This window comes from Nyctereutes procyonoides, unplaced genomic scaffold, assembly GCF_905146905.1.
Source record: "Nyctereutes procyonoides isolate TBG_1078 unplaced genomic scaffold, NYPRO_anot_genome, whole genome shotgun sequence".
Classification (NCBI taxonomy): domain Eukaryota; kingdom Metazoa; phylum Chordata; class Mammalia; order Carnivora; family Canidae; genus Nyctereutes; species Nyctereutes procyonoides.
In genome coordinates this window covers 69263640-69276180 of record NW_026575126.1, presented here as the reverse complement: position 1 = coordinate 69276180, position 12541 = coordinate 69263640, and the positions used below count along the sequence as shown (strand labels likewise).

Genomic DNA, 12541 nt, shown 5'->3' with positions numbered 1-12541 from the left:
TTTTTTCCTTTTTTTTTTTTTTTTTGTAATAGAAAGCAGTAAGCAGTCTGAGGAGAAATCAAGGAATAAGGCAGATGGCCCTGACTTCTGGGGGAAAAAGAGTCAGGAATTGGGTGGGCAGGGATGTCTAGATGACACATCAGGCTAAGATGGGCTTGGAGGTTATGATTCCTAAACCTTGTGTTCAGGTCCTAGCTGCCATTATTAGCTGCATGCCTTGGACACCTCTCTTAGCTTCGATTTTGCCAGCGAGAGAGACAGAATCCTCCCTTACTGTTTCACAGCAGTGGGGCAAGAACCAAATGCCATCTGTGGAAACTGTAATACAAATTTTTATTGAAATGTGCAAAGAATAATCAGAGACCTAAGGGCTCTTTGACTTGTGTATTTCTCTAACATTTTCCAGTGGGGCCTGAAGAGGGCACTATACCCCAGGAACTGGGTTGGCCAGGCAGGGGAGGAGGGAGGAATTCTCCTTTGGGTCCACCTCTCCTTTGATTCCTCCCACCACGCTTGGCCCCTGCCCCCCGCAACACACACACATATATTTAGCACATACCATCCAATCCCCCAACCTACCCATCATTTGTCCTGCTGCAGATTGCAAAAATTCTTTTTCTTTTGCATATTTTCAGGGATGCAGGCTGACTTCTCTAAGTTTTGTGATATGAGCTGATCCCCACACATATGATAATGGCCAGGATTGGGTTCCCTGCAGGGAGCCTGATGCAGGACTCAATCTCTGGACCTGGGGATCACGACCTGAGCAAAGGCAGACACTCTACCACTGAGCCACCAAGGCATCCCTCTGGGAAGGAATTTGAAGTGGAATGTTGGAGTACTGGGTAAAATTATTAGTAGGGATGGAGAGCGGGAGCTGAGTTAGTCTGTTCTGTGTCTCCCATCCCAGGGGAGCAGGGAGCAGGTAGGGGTTATGTGGAAGAATAAGCTGAAGAGGGAAGGGATAAGAACTGGGGCCACTGGGGATTCCTGTTGTCTTGGCTTTGGGCAGTTTACTTCTTCATCTGTTCCATGGGAATGACAGTGGAAACTTTCTCATCAGGCTGTGCAAGGAATAAAATGAGGTCAAGTAAGCGAACCACCTAGAATAGCCCTGGGCACAGAGTGAGTGTTCAGTGAGACCGCTTTTGGGGAACGTGGCTCCTTCTGCAAGTTTTGGGGTAGAGCATTAAGGGTGACCATCCTCAGGCAAGGAAAAGGGTCAGCTGGATTTAGAGGTGGCAAAGGCTGATGTGGGAATGTGGCTTTAGCCAAAAGCACTATGGAGAAGTGAGAAATAATAAGGGTCCAGGGTCCAGGACTGGGAACTCCCACCAGCCCCCAAAGGGGCTCTTCCTCCTGGCTCCTGTTTCCTTGATGGCAGCTGTAGCTCACTACAGAGGGTTGCCAGCTGCCTACTGAGGAACAGCCTTGAATGGAACCACCTTATTGACCAGCGTGGGCAGAGCTTGTGGCCTCAGGCCCAGTGGGGTCAAGAGGTCAGATAGACCATGAGAGGCAGCACGTAGGGCCGACCCCCTCCACCTCTAGTTTTCCAGGACTGTGGCCTGCTGCCAGGGCCGGAGCAGGGCCAGGGAAGTAGGAGGCTCCCAGGGAAAACAGAAAAGTCAAGAGCCATGTTGTGGTTTCAGTTTTTGCCAATGAGATTGAAAAATACACAAAACTTGGACCCAATGAGAGCCAGGGGCCAGCCCCTATCCCATCTCCATGGCTCCCACCACCCTTTGCCCAGTGGGCTCTTGCTGCCATAGGAGACCCACGAGACCTAGAGAATTTATGGCTTGCCACCTAGATTCTCTAGCCTCTCCTGTCTCTCCCTGATAGGTGCAAAAAATCGGCAATTGCCCTCCAGCTTGTCCTGGCATCACTGTTCAGCAGGGCACCGAGGTGAGTCTCCCGAGCAAGGCTCTGTCCCCAAATTTGAGCTGATTTCCTCCGAATTCCTCCTGCTTCGGGCCTCAGGTTGGCACTGTGACATCCTTAAATCTGATTTGAGCTCTGGACAGTTCCTCTGGCCCTTGAGATGTCACCACTGGCCGTGGAGTGTCCAAGGGACAGGCTTGTGCTGAGCAGATCACCCCTGGATAGGGGTCAGGAGTGGTGGTGCAGAGGCGTGGCCCAGGCAGTGGTAGTGAGTGAGGTGGTGGATGTGCCTGGGGTGGGAGCACCTGGTCACCTGTCTCCTCTTCTGCAGGCCTCCCCTGTGTACAGTGTCAGCTTTCCCCGGAGGAAATTGGAGTAGATTCGGAAAAGTTTGCACAAAGTATCAACAGTGAATGTTCGGAGTGGAGCAGGAGAGGCTTCCTCTGGAAGGGACATGGCCTCCTTCTGACAAGGAGAGAAGAGAAGGTTACCGAAGTGCCCAGGACCCTGGAGGGAGATGGGATGGAGGACAGAATTGGAGGGGGGGATGAGGAGGTCCAGTGGGGTCTCAGTATTTCTTGGCAGGGCCCTCGGAGCAGAAGTGCAAGGGATGCTTCTACCCACCTGGGCTCCCAGCGCCCGAAGCAGAGAGGTGAGGCTGCGCAGGCTGCTGACAGCTTTGTCCACATGCAGCTGCGGAGTCTCAGATGGCTGGGAGGTGTTGGCCAACAGGGCCTGACCCCGCAGGATGGCTTCTGAGAGCAGTGCCAGGCCCTGCCAGACTTCCAAGGCCTGCTGCCCAACCTAAAGGGAATGGCGACTTATAGTCAGTGGCCCAGGCCAGCCCCTCCCTCTCAGCAGCCCCAAGCACCAAGCTGAGCAAAATGAAGGCTTGGAATCAGTTTCATTGAATGAATGAATTAATGAATGAACAAAGAACAAATGAATAAACATATTGCATTCAGCCCTCAGCTTCTTCTATGGTTCTCCCTCCCACCCCATCAGGTAAGCAAAACAAGACTGTCCAAGTAGAGGGGAAAAATAAACTCACATCCATCCTCTTCCAGGTATAGAAATTAACCTTGGTGTCTGGGACGGTGATATTCTCACTGAAGCTGCAGCCTTGAGCACAGCCCATCTGAAATGCATGACCCCAGGTGGGGGGGAAGGGGGGTGTCAGGCTCCCCAAGAGCTCCCTCCACCTTTGCCCCTCATCTAGCTTCCAGGCATGCATTGGGGGGCTACCACTTTTATCATTTTTCCTGAGGGCTCTGGCTTCCCATCTCCATCTCTGAACGAAGGGGCTCAGGTTCCCAGATCTTGGAGGACACCCCTGGTCTACTGAGAATGTCCTGAGGTGGGACCCTCACCGTGACATTTTCGGCCTCCCTGGCCTCCAGGATGTATCTCTCCAGGACCCGGCTGTCACAAATGAGGCGAGGGGGGGCGCCCAGGACTGGGAGGCCCAGAGGAAGCAGCAGCAAAGACAGCAAAAGGAACAGGGCAGGACATTCTGGAAAAGAGTGCCAGGCTGACTGTGTGGGTTTGGAGGGGCAGGTTCACACATCCCGCTCCTCTGCCCCCAACTAGCCGCTCCCGACCCCCACCTTCCCAGCGTTCAGGTTCTGCCTCCCCTGCCTTCATTCAATCCGGCCGCTGCGGCGCGCACACCCCACCCCCCAAACTACCGGCATCCACTTCTCCCGGCCAAACTTCAATCCCGGCGTGACTGAGGCTTCCCCTCCGGCAGATCCCGGTGATTGCTCCAAGACCCAGGTATCAGCCTTCTCCCCACGCACGTGGCAGCCCCTCTTCTCCCTGAACCCCCAAACCGCATCCCCGTGTCCAGGTCAGATTTCACCTTTCTCAGGGGCTCCCTAAGCCCTGCCGGCACGTGGGGGCTGCCCCACCCCCTTGCCCTTCCGGGGTCCTTGGCAAGTCGTCGGTCCTTGAACCCAGCCACCTCGGGGCCCCAGCGGTAAATTCTTGCTCAAACAGGGGCCCGAGCGGGCGGGGGCTCCTCCGGCCGGCGAGTACTCACCGCACGCCCCCATCTCCGCGCCTCCTCCGGCCGCTCAGCGACCAGGGGCTCCGCCGGCGCCCTCGCCGGGAGCCCTCATCCCGGGAAGCGCGGCGGGGCAGGGCCGGCCCCACGGTCCGAAGGAGGGGGCCACCGTCCAGGGGCCGCCGAGCCGGGGTCGCGCAGAGCGAGCGCAGGGCTCTTGGCCAGGGTCCGCGAGGACAGGCGCGCGGCGACCGGCCGGGGTTGGCCCGGGGACTGCGGCTCGGCCGGGGGTCGGGGCTGTTATCAGCATGTGTGCGTGCGTGTGTGGGGGTGGGGGGCAGGCTGTGTGCGTGAGGGGTCGCCAGAGGTAAGGGCCAGAGGGGTCAGCCCGGGGCAGGACGCCTGGGTCGGGGGCTCGCCGGGGCGGGAGCAGAGCGGCAGCAGGCGCGGCAGCAGGCGCGGAGCGGGACGCGGGTCCGCCTGTCTGACCCCGGGTTCTGGGAGGCGCGGCCGGGTGCGCACCCGCGGGAGGGGTGCCATTCTGGGAAAGGCCGGGGACCCCGATGCTCCCCGGCCCCCGCCCCCGGGGGGAGGGGTGCGTCCCAGTCCTGGGCGGGGGATCAGAGCTGGGAGCGCCGGTGCCTGGTGCCTGCGGGGCAACTAGCCTTGGAAGCCGGGAAGGTGCGGGCAGAGGCAAGTTGCCTTCCTTCTCTCAATCCCAGTACTTGTTCTAGACGCCAGTATTGTTCGTGTTGAGGAATTTGATGGGGGCCCACGGAGTAAGAAATTTGGGGGGCTCTTCTTTCCTGGCTCTTTAGTTTCTAGGACTCTGAACACCCAGAAATGGAACTTTTAAGGGCACTGGGCGTATGGTATGTTGTGCAGGACACGTGTGCACTTTAACATCCTTTTGGTTTTTGGTTTTGACCTATGCTGTAGGTTAGGCTATGTGGCAAAATTTGTTAGATGGTTCAGATTTACAGCTAAGCCTTTGAGGCTTCTCGGAAGCAGAGAGGCAAGCAGGAGTCTGAGCCTGGCTGGCTTCGCAAACCTTGGAAAGTGGTCTGTCCTGAGCTTCCGTGCCCTAACCTGACAAAGGGGGGTGATTAAGTCCCAGTTCCAAAGTCCTACAAATACAAATGGTTATATATATATTCCCTCACTTCCTTCCCAGTTCCATGAGATTCAAGAATATATTATTCCTGCAATCAATGCCATCTACGAGCAAGTCAGCTGCCTACACACTTTGCAAGGCAAAAAGATGTGTTTGAGAACTAGCTCCTGCCTCTTGGAGTTTGTAGTTTACAACAGAGATAAGATGGGTACACAGAGCAGTTGTGTGAGGACAGGGGTGTTCAGAGCCTAGCTGGAAGAATTTGGAAGAAGCAGAGCTCACTGTTAGCTGGGGGAATCCAGGAAGATTTGATGCAGAAGGTGACAGGAGCTCAGCCTTGAAGGGCTGGTAGGATTTCAGTGGGAGGAGATGTGAGGTGAGGATGAAAGTCATTCATCAAGGGGAAAGGAGGGTCAGGTGTGTCAGGGTGGGTGGGTGTGGAATGGAAAGGTGGGGGAGACTAGGCCAGAGGGCTGGTTAGGGAAGGGTCAGGTTGTGAAGGGCCTTGTATGACACTCAAACAATTTGGATTTGGGGAGCCCTGGGGGAGTTCAGTCGCCTGAGCATCCAACTCTTGGTTCAAGAGATTGAGCCCCGCAATGGGGTCCGTGCTCAGTGAGGAGTCTGCTGGAAAGATTCTCTCCCTCTGACCCTCATCCCCTCCAGATGCATAGGTCTGCTCTCTCCCTCTTTCTCAAATAAATAAATAAATCTTTTAAAAAATCTATTTAAAGAAATTTGGATTTTGTTTGTAAAGAGTCTGAAGGAAACATTCTTTCATTCAAGAAATGAATATTCAGGGATGCCTGGGTGGCTCAGCGGTTGAGCTTCTGCCTTTAGCTCAGTGCCTGATCCCGGAGTCCCACATCAGGCTGCCTGCATGGAGCCAGCTTCTCCCTCTGCCTGTCTCTCTCTCTCTCTCTCTCTCTCTGTCTCTCATGAATGAATAAATTAAAAAAAAAAAAGTATTTCCAACAGCAATAAAGGACCAAGGAGAGCATGCATGAAGGGGGCCGGGAGTGTTGGAGAAGGCTGCAGTTTGAGATGGGGCAGTGGGGGAAACTGTGCTGAGGGTGACTTGAATAAAGTCAGTGGAGGGAGTGAGGGAACCACAAGGTGGGGAGGGCATGATTGGAGAGGGGTTCAGAAGAGGGAAAGGTGGGAGGCAGAGGCTGCTGTGCTTCCAGTGGGAAGTCCTGAGGGCCTGGATTTGCTCCGATCCTGCTCCTCTACCCTCCACTCACCTCCAGCCTGCTCTGGGGTCCCTCCTCAACCCTGGTATATTGACTCCCAGTCTGCTCACTCCACTATGCCCCTGGTCCCAGTTTCCCTCCCGGCACCCAGGCAGCTTCCCAGCCCTGCTTGGCCTTCGGAACCCGGTTCTGCTTCCCTCTCAGATCCCAGCTGTGGGACAAGCACACGCACACTCACGTCCACACACGTCCACACATGCGTTCTGTCCCGACCCCTCCACCCCCCCAGCCTCTGCTCTCCAGTCCCGACTCCTGCGTCACTGCCCTGACCTGACCATGGAGATTGGGCCAGGGACAGATGGAGGGGGCAGACACTGCCTGAAGAGACTGAGGAGAGGAGGAGCCTTTCAGGCTGTGAGACCTGCTGCTTCCCTCATAGCAACTTGTGAGAGGCCTGCCTTTCACCTCTGCCTTCAAGAAAGGAGGGGAGATGGGCCATAAGCACCAGTGCCTAGATGCTAGGTCCTGCTGGACAGGGGTGGTGCTGGCTCATCCTCTGGGGCTTTTGGAGAGAGCTCTCTGATTGCAGATTGGGAGAGAAGGTGTAGGAGAGGATCTCCGTCCACCCCACGCCCAACCCCTAAGCTGAGGGCAGAGGCTGGTTTGGGGGCCAACTTCAACAAAGATGCTCTTGGTAACTGCCCAGCAGGGCCCAGCTATCTGCCCTTGATATCTGCATACTCTGAAAAGCAGAGAGAAAAATGGAAGCTCCTTGGGCCTCCCCCTCCAACACCCACCACCCCCTGCCACTGGCTCCTCCATCGGCCTCCTTATGTCCTTCCGGCATGGTGCTGGCCACTGCAGAGGGTCTCCCCCCTGACCTCTCCAGTCAATCCCCACTAGCTTTCCCATTGAATAGCCTTGTTCATGTCACTCCCCTGAGCAGGAACCTGCCATGGCTCCCAGTTGCCTCAAAACGAAGATTGTCTGTGTTCTGTCATCCACCTGCCTTTCTATCCTATTCTCCCACTTTGCTCATTCCCATTCCTTCCATCACATGAACTCAGATACATCCTGCCTTTTGCTCACCCTGTGCTGTCTACCTGCATCATCTTCGCACACTATCTCCCCCGGCCCCTTCCCCCGCCCATTCTTCAAAGCCCGAACCCAAGATTTCAGCACCTCTATGAAGGCTTCTCTGATCCCCCAGCAGAAAGTTGTCTCCTTTCTTTGCACTGCTATCATTTATGCACATGGCTTAGGGCTCCTACTGGCTGGGCCACCGTACACAGTTTTCAAGATTGAGGACTGCACAACTCCAGGGGGCGCCATTCACATAAATTCACTGGGAATGGCAGTTTCTGGGGTCATGCAGCACAGGAGCCTTGTTAATCAAAAAGAACAGAGGGCAATGTAGGGTAAGTCTTGTTTCACCTCAGTACCTCCCAGGGACCCAGCATGTTGCCTATTTATATGTGGCTGGTATTAGGTGATCCCTCCACTGCAGACAGACACCTCAGCCACAGAATGGGACACCTAGAGTGGGGAAATGAGCCACTCATCCTCTGAGTGCTTGCTGGAGCCAGCCTTGACAACCTAGCTCTGGGATCTCGTGGGCCTGTAAAGCCTCCATCCACTTCCTGAGCAGCAGCCACTGAGGCAGGGCCTGAAAAGGGATGGGTGTGACAGGAGGATGGCGGGGGTGGACGTAGGCTCTGTTCCATGGAGTCTTCCTGGCAGTCAGTTCAGAAAGAAAGTCCAAGGAGAAGCAAATTTACAGCTCCCCTGAGCTGCCCCAGCCCCCAAGACAGCACGAAGCCCCAGCTGCCTGGAGTCGTGTTGGGGACGAAGGGGGCCTCTGGGCCTCTCTTCAGTGGCTTTCAGCTTGGCTGGAGAGTTCAGCCAGTGGCCCAGAAGACCTTCTGTGCTGGGAAGTGAGGTGACCAGGGACTGTGGAGGGTGCGGTGGGGGAGGGTTTCCTGGCCCCTGGGGAGTTGGGAAGGGAGCAAGAATGCTGGAAAACAGATTCCTGCTGGAGAACCAAAGAAAGTCCTGTCCAAAGGCCAATTTGGAGAAACTGAGGCAAGGGCTGCTTTCGGGGTCATAAAGTAGCCAAGTAGAACCAGACATCCAGGTGTCTTCTCTCAACAAGCATTGGCTCTGTGGCCCAGCAGCTTAAAGGGGGTTGTCCTGTAAACAAGGGAGCCCAGATTAGTGGCCTGAGCTCTGCCATTTACTAGGAGCCGACTGGGACTGGTGACTTTACCTGTGAGCCAATGCATGGCAGGTGATAGTAATTGCTTCCCAGGACTATTGTGGGTTATGTAACACCTGGAGTAAGGTGATCAATAAATGCTGGCTGTTATTACTGCACTAACTCTGCTTTATTATCCCTCCTACTTGTTCTCACTTTGGAGTCACATCTCCAGCATATTCTCCAGACTTCCTCCAGCACACTCTACTTTTCCCTCTGAGCAGCTAGGCACAACTCATGGGAACTGCTCTGTGCTGTTTTAGCTGCCTGGCCGAGCAACTCACCGGAAGACATCATGAGAACAGTGGGGTGTGGATGGAGGTCTCTCTGGGTGTATGCACTGACTGCACTTTGGAGAAACTTGCCCCTGAACACAATTGAGTGAAATGAAGTCACTGTGGGAGTTGCCGGTGGTTTCAGATGCAGGTATTAAGCCTATAGACTCTTTCTACTTAGAAGAATATAGGCCAAGATCTCCTGAAGGGTAGTTTATAGAAGACTTAGACATACTCGTAAACATCCAAATTTAGCAAATATATTCTCAAATTGTTCGTGGTTCACCGAGAACCAACAAATATCAAGAACCTATTGCTTGACCCCATAGGCATCCCCTACGATCTGTATAGAAGGGAACTTTTTTGCTCCTATTTTATTTCATGAACCAGCAAATGAGTTTAGGATTTTCAGAGAAATATATATATATATATATATATATATATATATATATATATATATATATATATAATTTTAAGATTTTATCTATTTATTCGTGAGAGACACAGATAGAGAGGCAGAGACACAGGTAAAGAGAGAAGCAGGCTCCTCGAAGGGAGCCTGATGCGGGAGTAGATCCCAGGACCTGGGATCATGCCCTGAGCCAAAGGCAAACGCTCAACCGCTGACCCACCCAGGTGTCCCAGAAGTGTATTTTTCTTGCAGTGAACAAAACTCAGACTCTGAATTGGAAAAGACCTAGGAGGTCCCATAAAAGTGAAGGTTCACCCTCTCTTTGTGTACTTCCAGTGGCAAGCCATTTGGTGTTTTCTCAAGGGAGCAGAGGCTTGTTATAGAGTGGACAGCAAGCTGTCTCCTGTGTATCCCATCCATCCATGCAGTGATATTTATTAGTTACTGGACTGGGCAATGAGATCACTTCTCCTTGATGTTATCTCATCAGTTTGATAACTAACTCCCCTGATCACCCCACTCAGAGGACAAAGGAACAAGCTTTGTAAAAATTTAATTTTTTATTATAAAAATGATCTGTGATCATTGAAAACTAGAAAATATGGCTGAACCAAAACACATGAATGAAAAGCACTCATATTGCCATTACGAAGGCGGAGTCTTAAGTAGTTACATCCAGACATCTTTCTTGGTGAGATCATTTTCGCCTCACCCCAAACCTCCATGCAGTTGGACATCTGCTTCCTGAGGAAGTACCTCGAGCACAAGAGTTTTAGTCCAACTTCTCCAGAGGTTCAAGGATTTAATGGAACATGCCCCTCTCCCCCCAACTCCTGACCAAGCACTACAAACTGACCTGAGACAGAGTATGAGGACGTCCCTAGGAGGATCATCACTCTATCCAAGCCAGGTCATGAGTCCTGAGGGCAGGTCTTCTTCCCTGCTGAGTAAGCCACAGATTTAAGAGCTAACAGAACTAGAAGCCTGGCCTTGTAAGTTAAACACACACAAATCACCTTTCATCCCCTCTCCCTATAACCCACAAAGAGGCCTGAAACCATTTCTTCACAAAATGGCTCATATTAACAACAGTAGTTTTTACAACTTTTGGAGCCTGTACTAACGCCAGGGACAGTTACAAGCACAATGCCCATTCTTTGTCTATTTAACATCTTACTCCCTATAGACTTTATAGGACCAGTTTATACCTTCATGGGAAGGCCTGGTACTTAACACAGATCCCTAAAACTAATGCATGATCAATAATGCTATGAATGATGAGATGTCTGCACCCTCCTCCAAAACAAAGCATTTCAATTCTGGCCTCTGGGGATCTGGTTTTGGAGTTGGAGGTCATTTCAAACTCACTGTGGCTTATGTAGATGTTGTGTAAAAAGAAGGGAGGAGAACTGCATTTGGATACACCTTCTGCCCCTATCTCCTTCCCCTTTCTCCAACCCTGATGGAAGACATTTCAGAGTCAATAGGAGGAAGGGAAATAGAGGTGGTATTTGGCCTACTGAAGGGATTCGGAGTTAAGAGTTCCCTGCCCTGCCCACCATGCCTGGACTCCCAACAGATGCAGGAGCCTTCCCCATGCCCCCTACGTGCCTACACATGCAAAAGGGTGAGCTCTTGGACCCTTCTTCCTTCAAACAGCAATGTCTATGGGCTGTTTTTGAGGATCTGCCACTGAGGGAAGCCCCAACAGCAAGCACTGAAAGAAAGTGGAGTAGAAACAACAACAAACAGGCTGGGAGAGGTAGCTGCCAAAACAAACCAAATGCAAAATGTCTGCTTGCCACCACCTCAGTTGGGCCCAGGCCAGGAGCTCAGAGACCAGAACACATACGTGCAGGGAGACACATAGTTCCAGTGAACTCCCTGCTGGCTCCCCATTTTGCTACTGGACGCTCTGGGGCAAGAGAGCCTTGCAGTCAAGGCTGATAAGGTAACGAGGTGGGCAGTATTGTTGGGGGTATCTGAGAGAAATGTCTCCCTGGTACCTCCAGCTTTCTAGTCACCCTGAGTGACCCTTGAGTCCCATAGCACACCCTGCCTATTCATGAATCCCCTTGGCACATGCTGACCCCTCTGCCATATATGTCCTCTCCTCTTTGCCTGGCAAACTCCTATTCATCTTTCAATACCCAAGCCAAAGGTGAAGCCATTTTGGACACCAGCAGGAAGGTAGTCCTCTCACTCCCCACATTTTCAAATCATGGCTCCTCTTACTTCTTACATAACTCACCTTTCTACTCACTCACAAAAACGGGTGTTACCTACCTTCCCAATGAAATGGGGGAGCTCCTTGAAGGCAGGGGCTTTTGAACTGGTTTTGTATCTCCAGGGCCCAACCCTGGCCTTGGCCCACAGTAGCAAACTAGAGTAAAACCCTGTTACTTTTAGATCAGAGGCTTTCAAACTCTTAGGACTTTGATCAACAGTAAAAAACACAAAATGGGATGCCTGGGTGGCTCAGCAGTTGAGCATCTGCCTTCAGCTCAGGGTGTGATCCCGGGTCCGGGGATCGAATCCCTTATCGGGCTTCTCCCTCTATGCCTCTCTCTGTGTGTCTCTCATGAATAAATAAAATCTTAAAAAAAAAAAAAACAGTAAAAAATGCAATTTATATAACTAGTACATGTGTTGGACACATATATACATAACTGAAAGGCACCAGCAAATACTACCATTTCAGGCCCATTTCTGTAACGAGAAAAAGCTTTTTAAAAGGCTTGGACTTGGGATGCCTGGGTGGCTCAGCGGTTGAGAGCCTGCCTTTGGCCCAGAGTGTGATCCTAGAGTCCCAGGACTGAGTCCCACATCAGGCTCCCTGCATGGAGCCTGCCCCCTGCTCCAACCCCCACCCCCGTGTGTGTCTCTTGAAGAAATAAATAAAATCTTAAAAAAAAAAAAAAAAAACTTGGAATCAGTAAATTGATTTTAAGATGCACAAATGGGGGGATCCCTGGGTGGCGCAGCGGTTTAGCGCCTGCCTTTGGCCCGGGGCGTGATCCTGGAGACCCGGGATCGAATCCCACGTCGGACTCCCAGTGCATGGAGCCTGCTTCTCCCTCCGTCTATGTCTCTGCCTCTCTCTCTCTCTCTCTCTGTAACTATCATTAAAAAAATAAATAAATAAATAAAAAAGATGCACAAATGGTTCACCACCCACTTTGATAAACGTTGCTTTAGAGGACTCTAGCTTGATAAACCCGAGAAATCAGATCTCCCTACAAGTATTCAAACAAAAATATACTTACTCCAGTGCGCATGGTAATTGGAGGCTCTCCTTTCCCACTAGAGCAGCCCACCCAAGAGAATCTAAACGGTTTTGGACAACTTGGGCCCCACACCCAAGGACCAGGAATCAGGTGAAGCGGTGTGTCAGTCCCTATCAC

At 52.3% G+C, this 12541-nt stretch overlaps 1 protein-coding gene across 1 annotated transcript; it reads right to left on the bottom strand.

The window, feature by feature from the left end:
• Window positions 1-1836: 1836 nt before the first annotated feature.
• On the bottom strand, window positions 1837-3991 carry EPO (erythropoietin). The gene is made up of 5 exons (XM_055341376.1): window positions 3926-3991; window positions 3255-3397; window positions 2936-3022; window positions 2509-2688; window positions 1837-2349 (listed from the first exon to the last, which is right to left on the bottom strand). The coding sequence occupies exons 1-5, from the start codon at window positions 3936-3938 to the stop codon at window positions 2194-2196; spliced, it is 579 nt and encodes a 192-aa protein (XP_055197351.1). The 5' UTR covers window positions 3939-3991; the 3' UTR covers window positions 1837-2193.
• Window positions 3992-12541: the final 8550 nt, after the last annotated feature.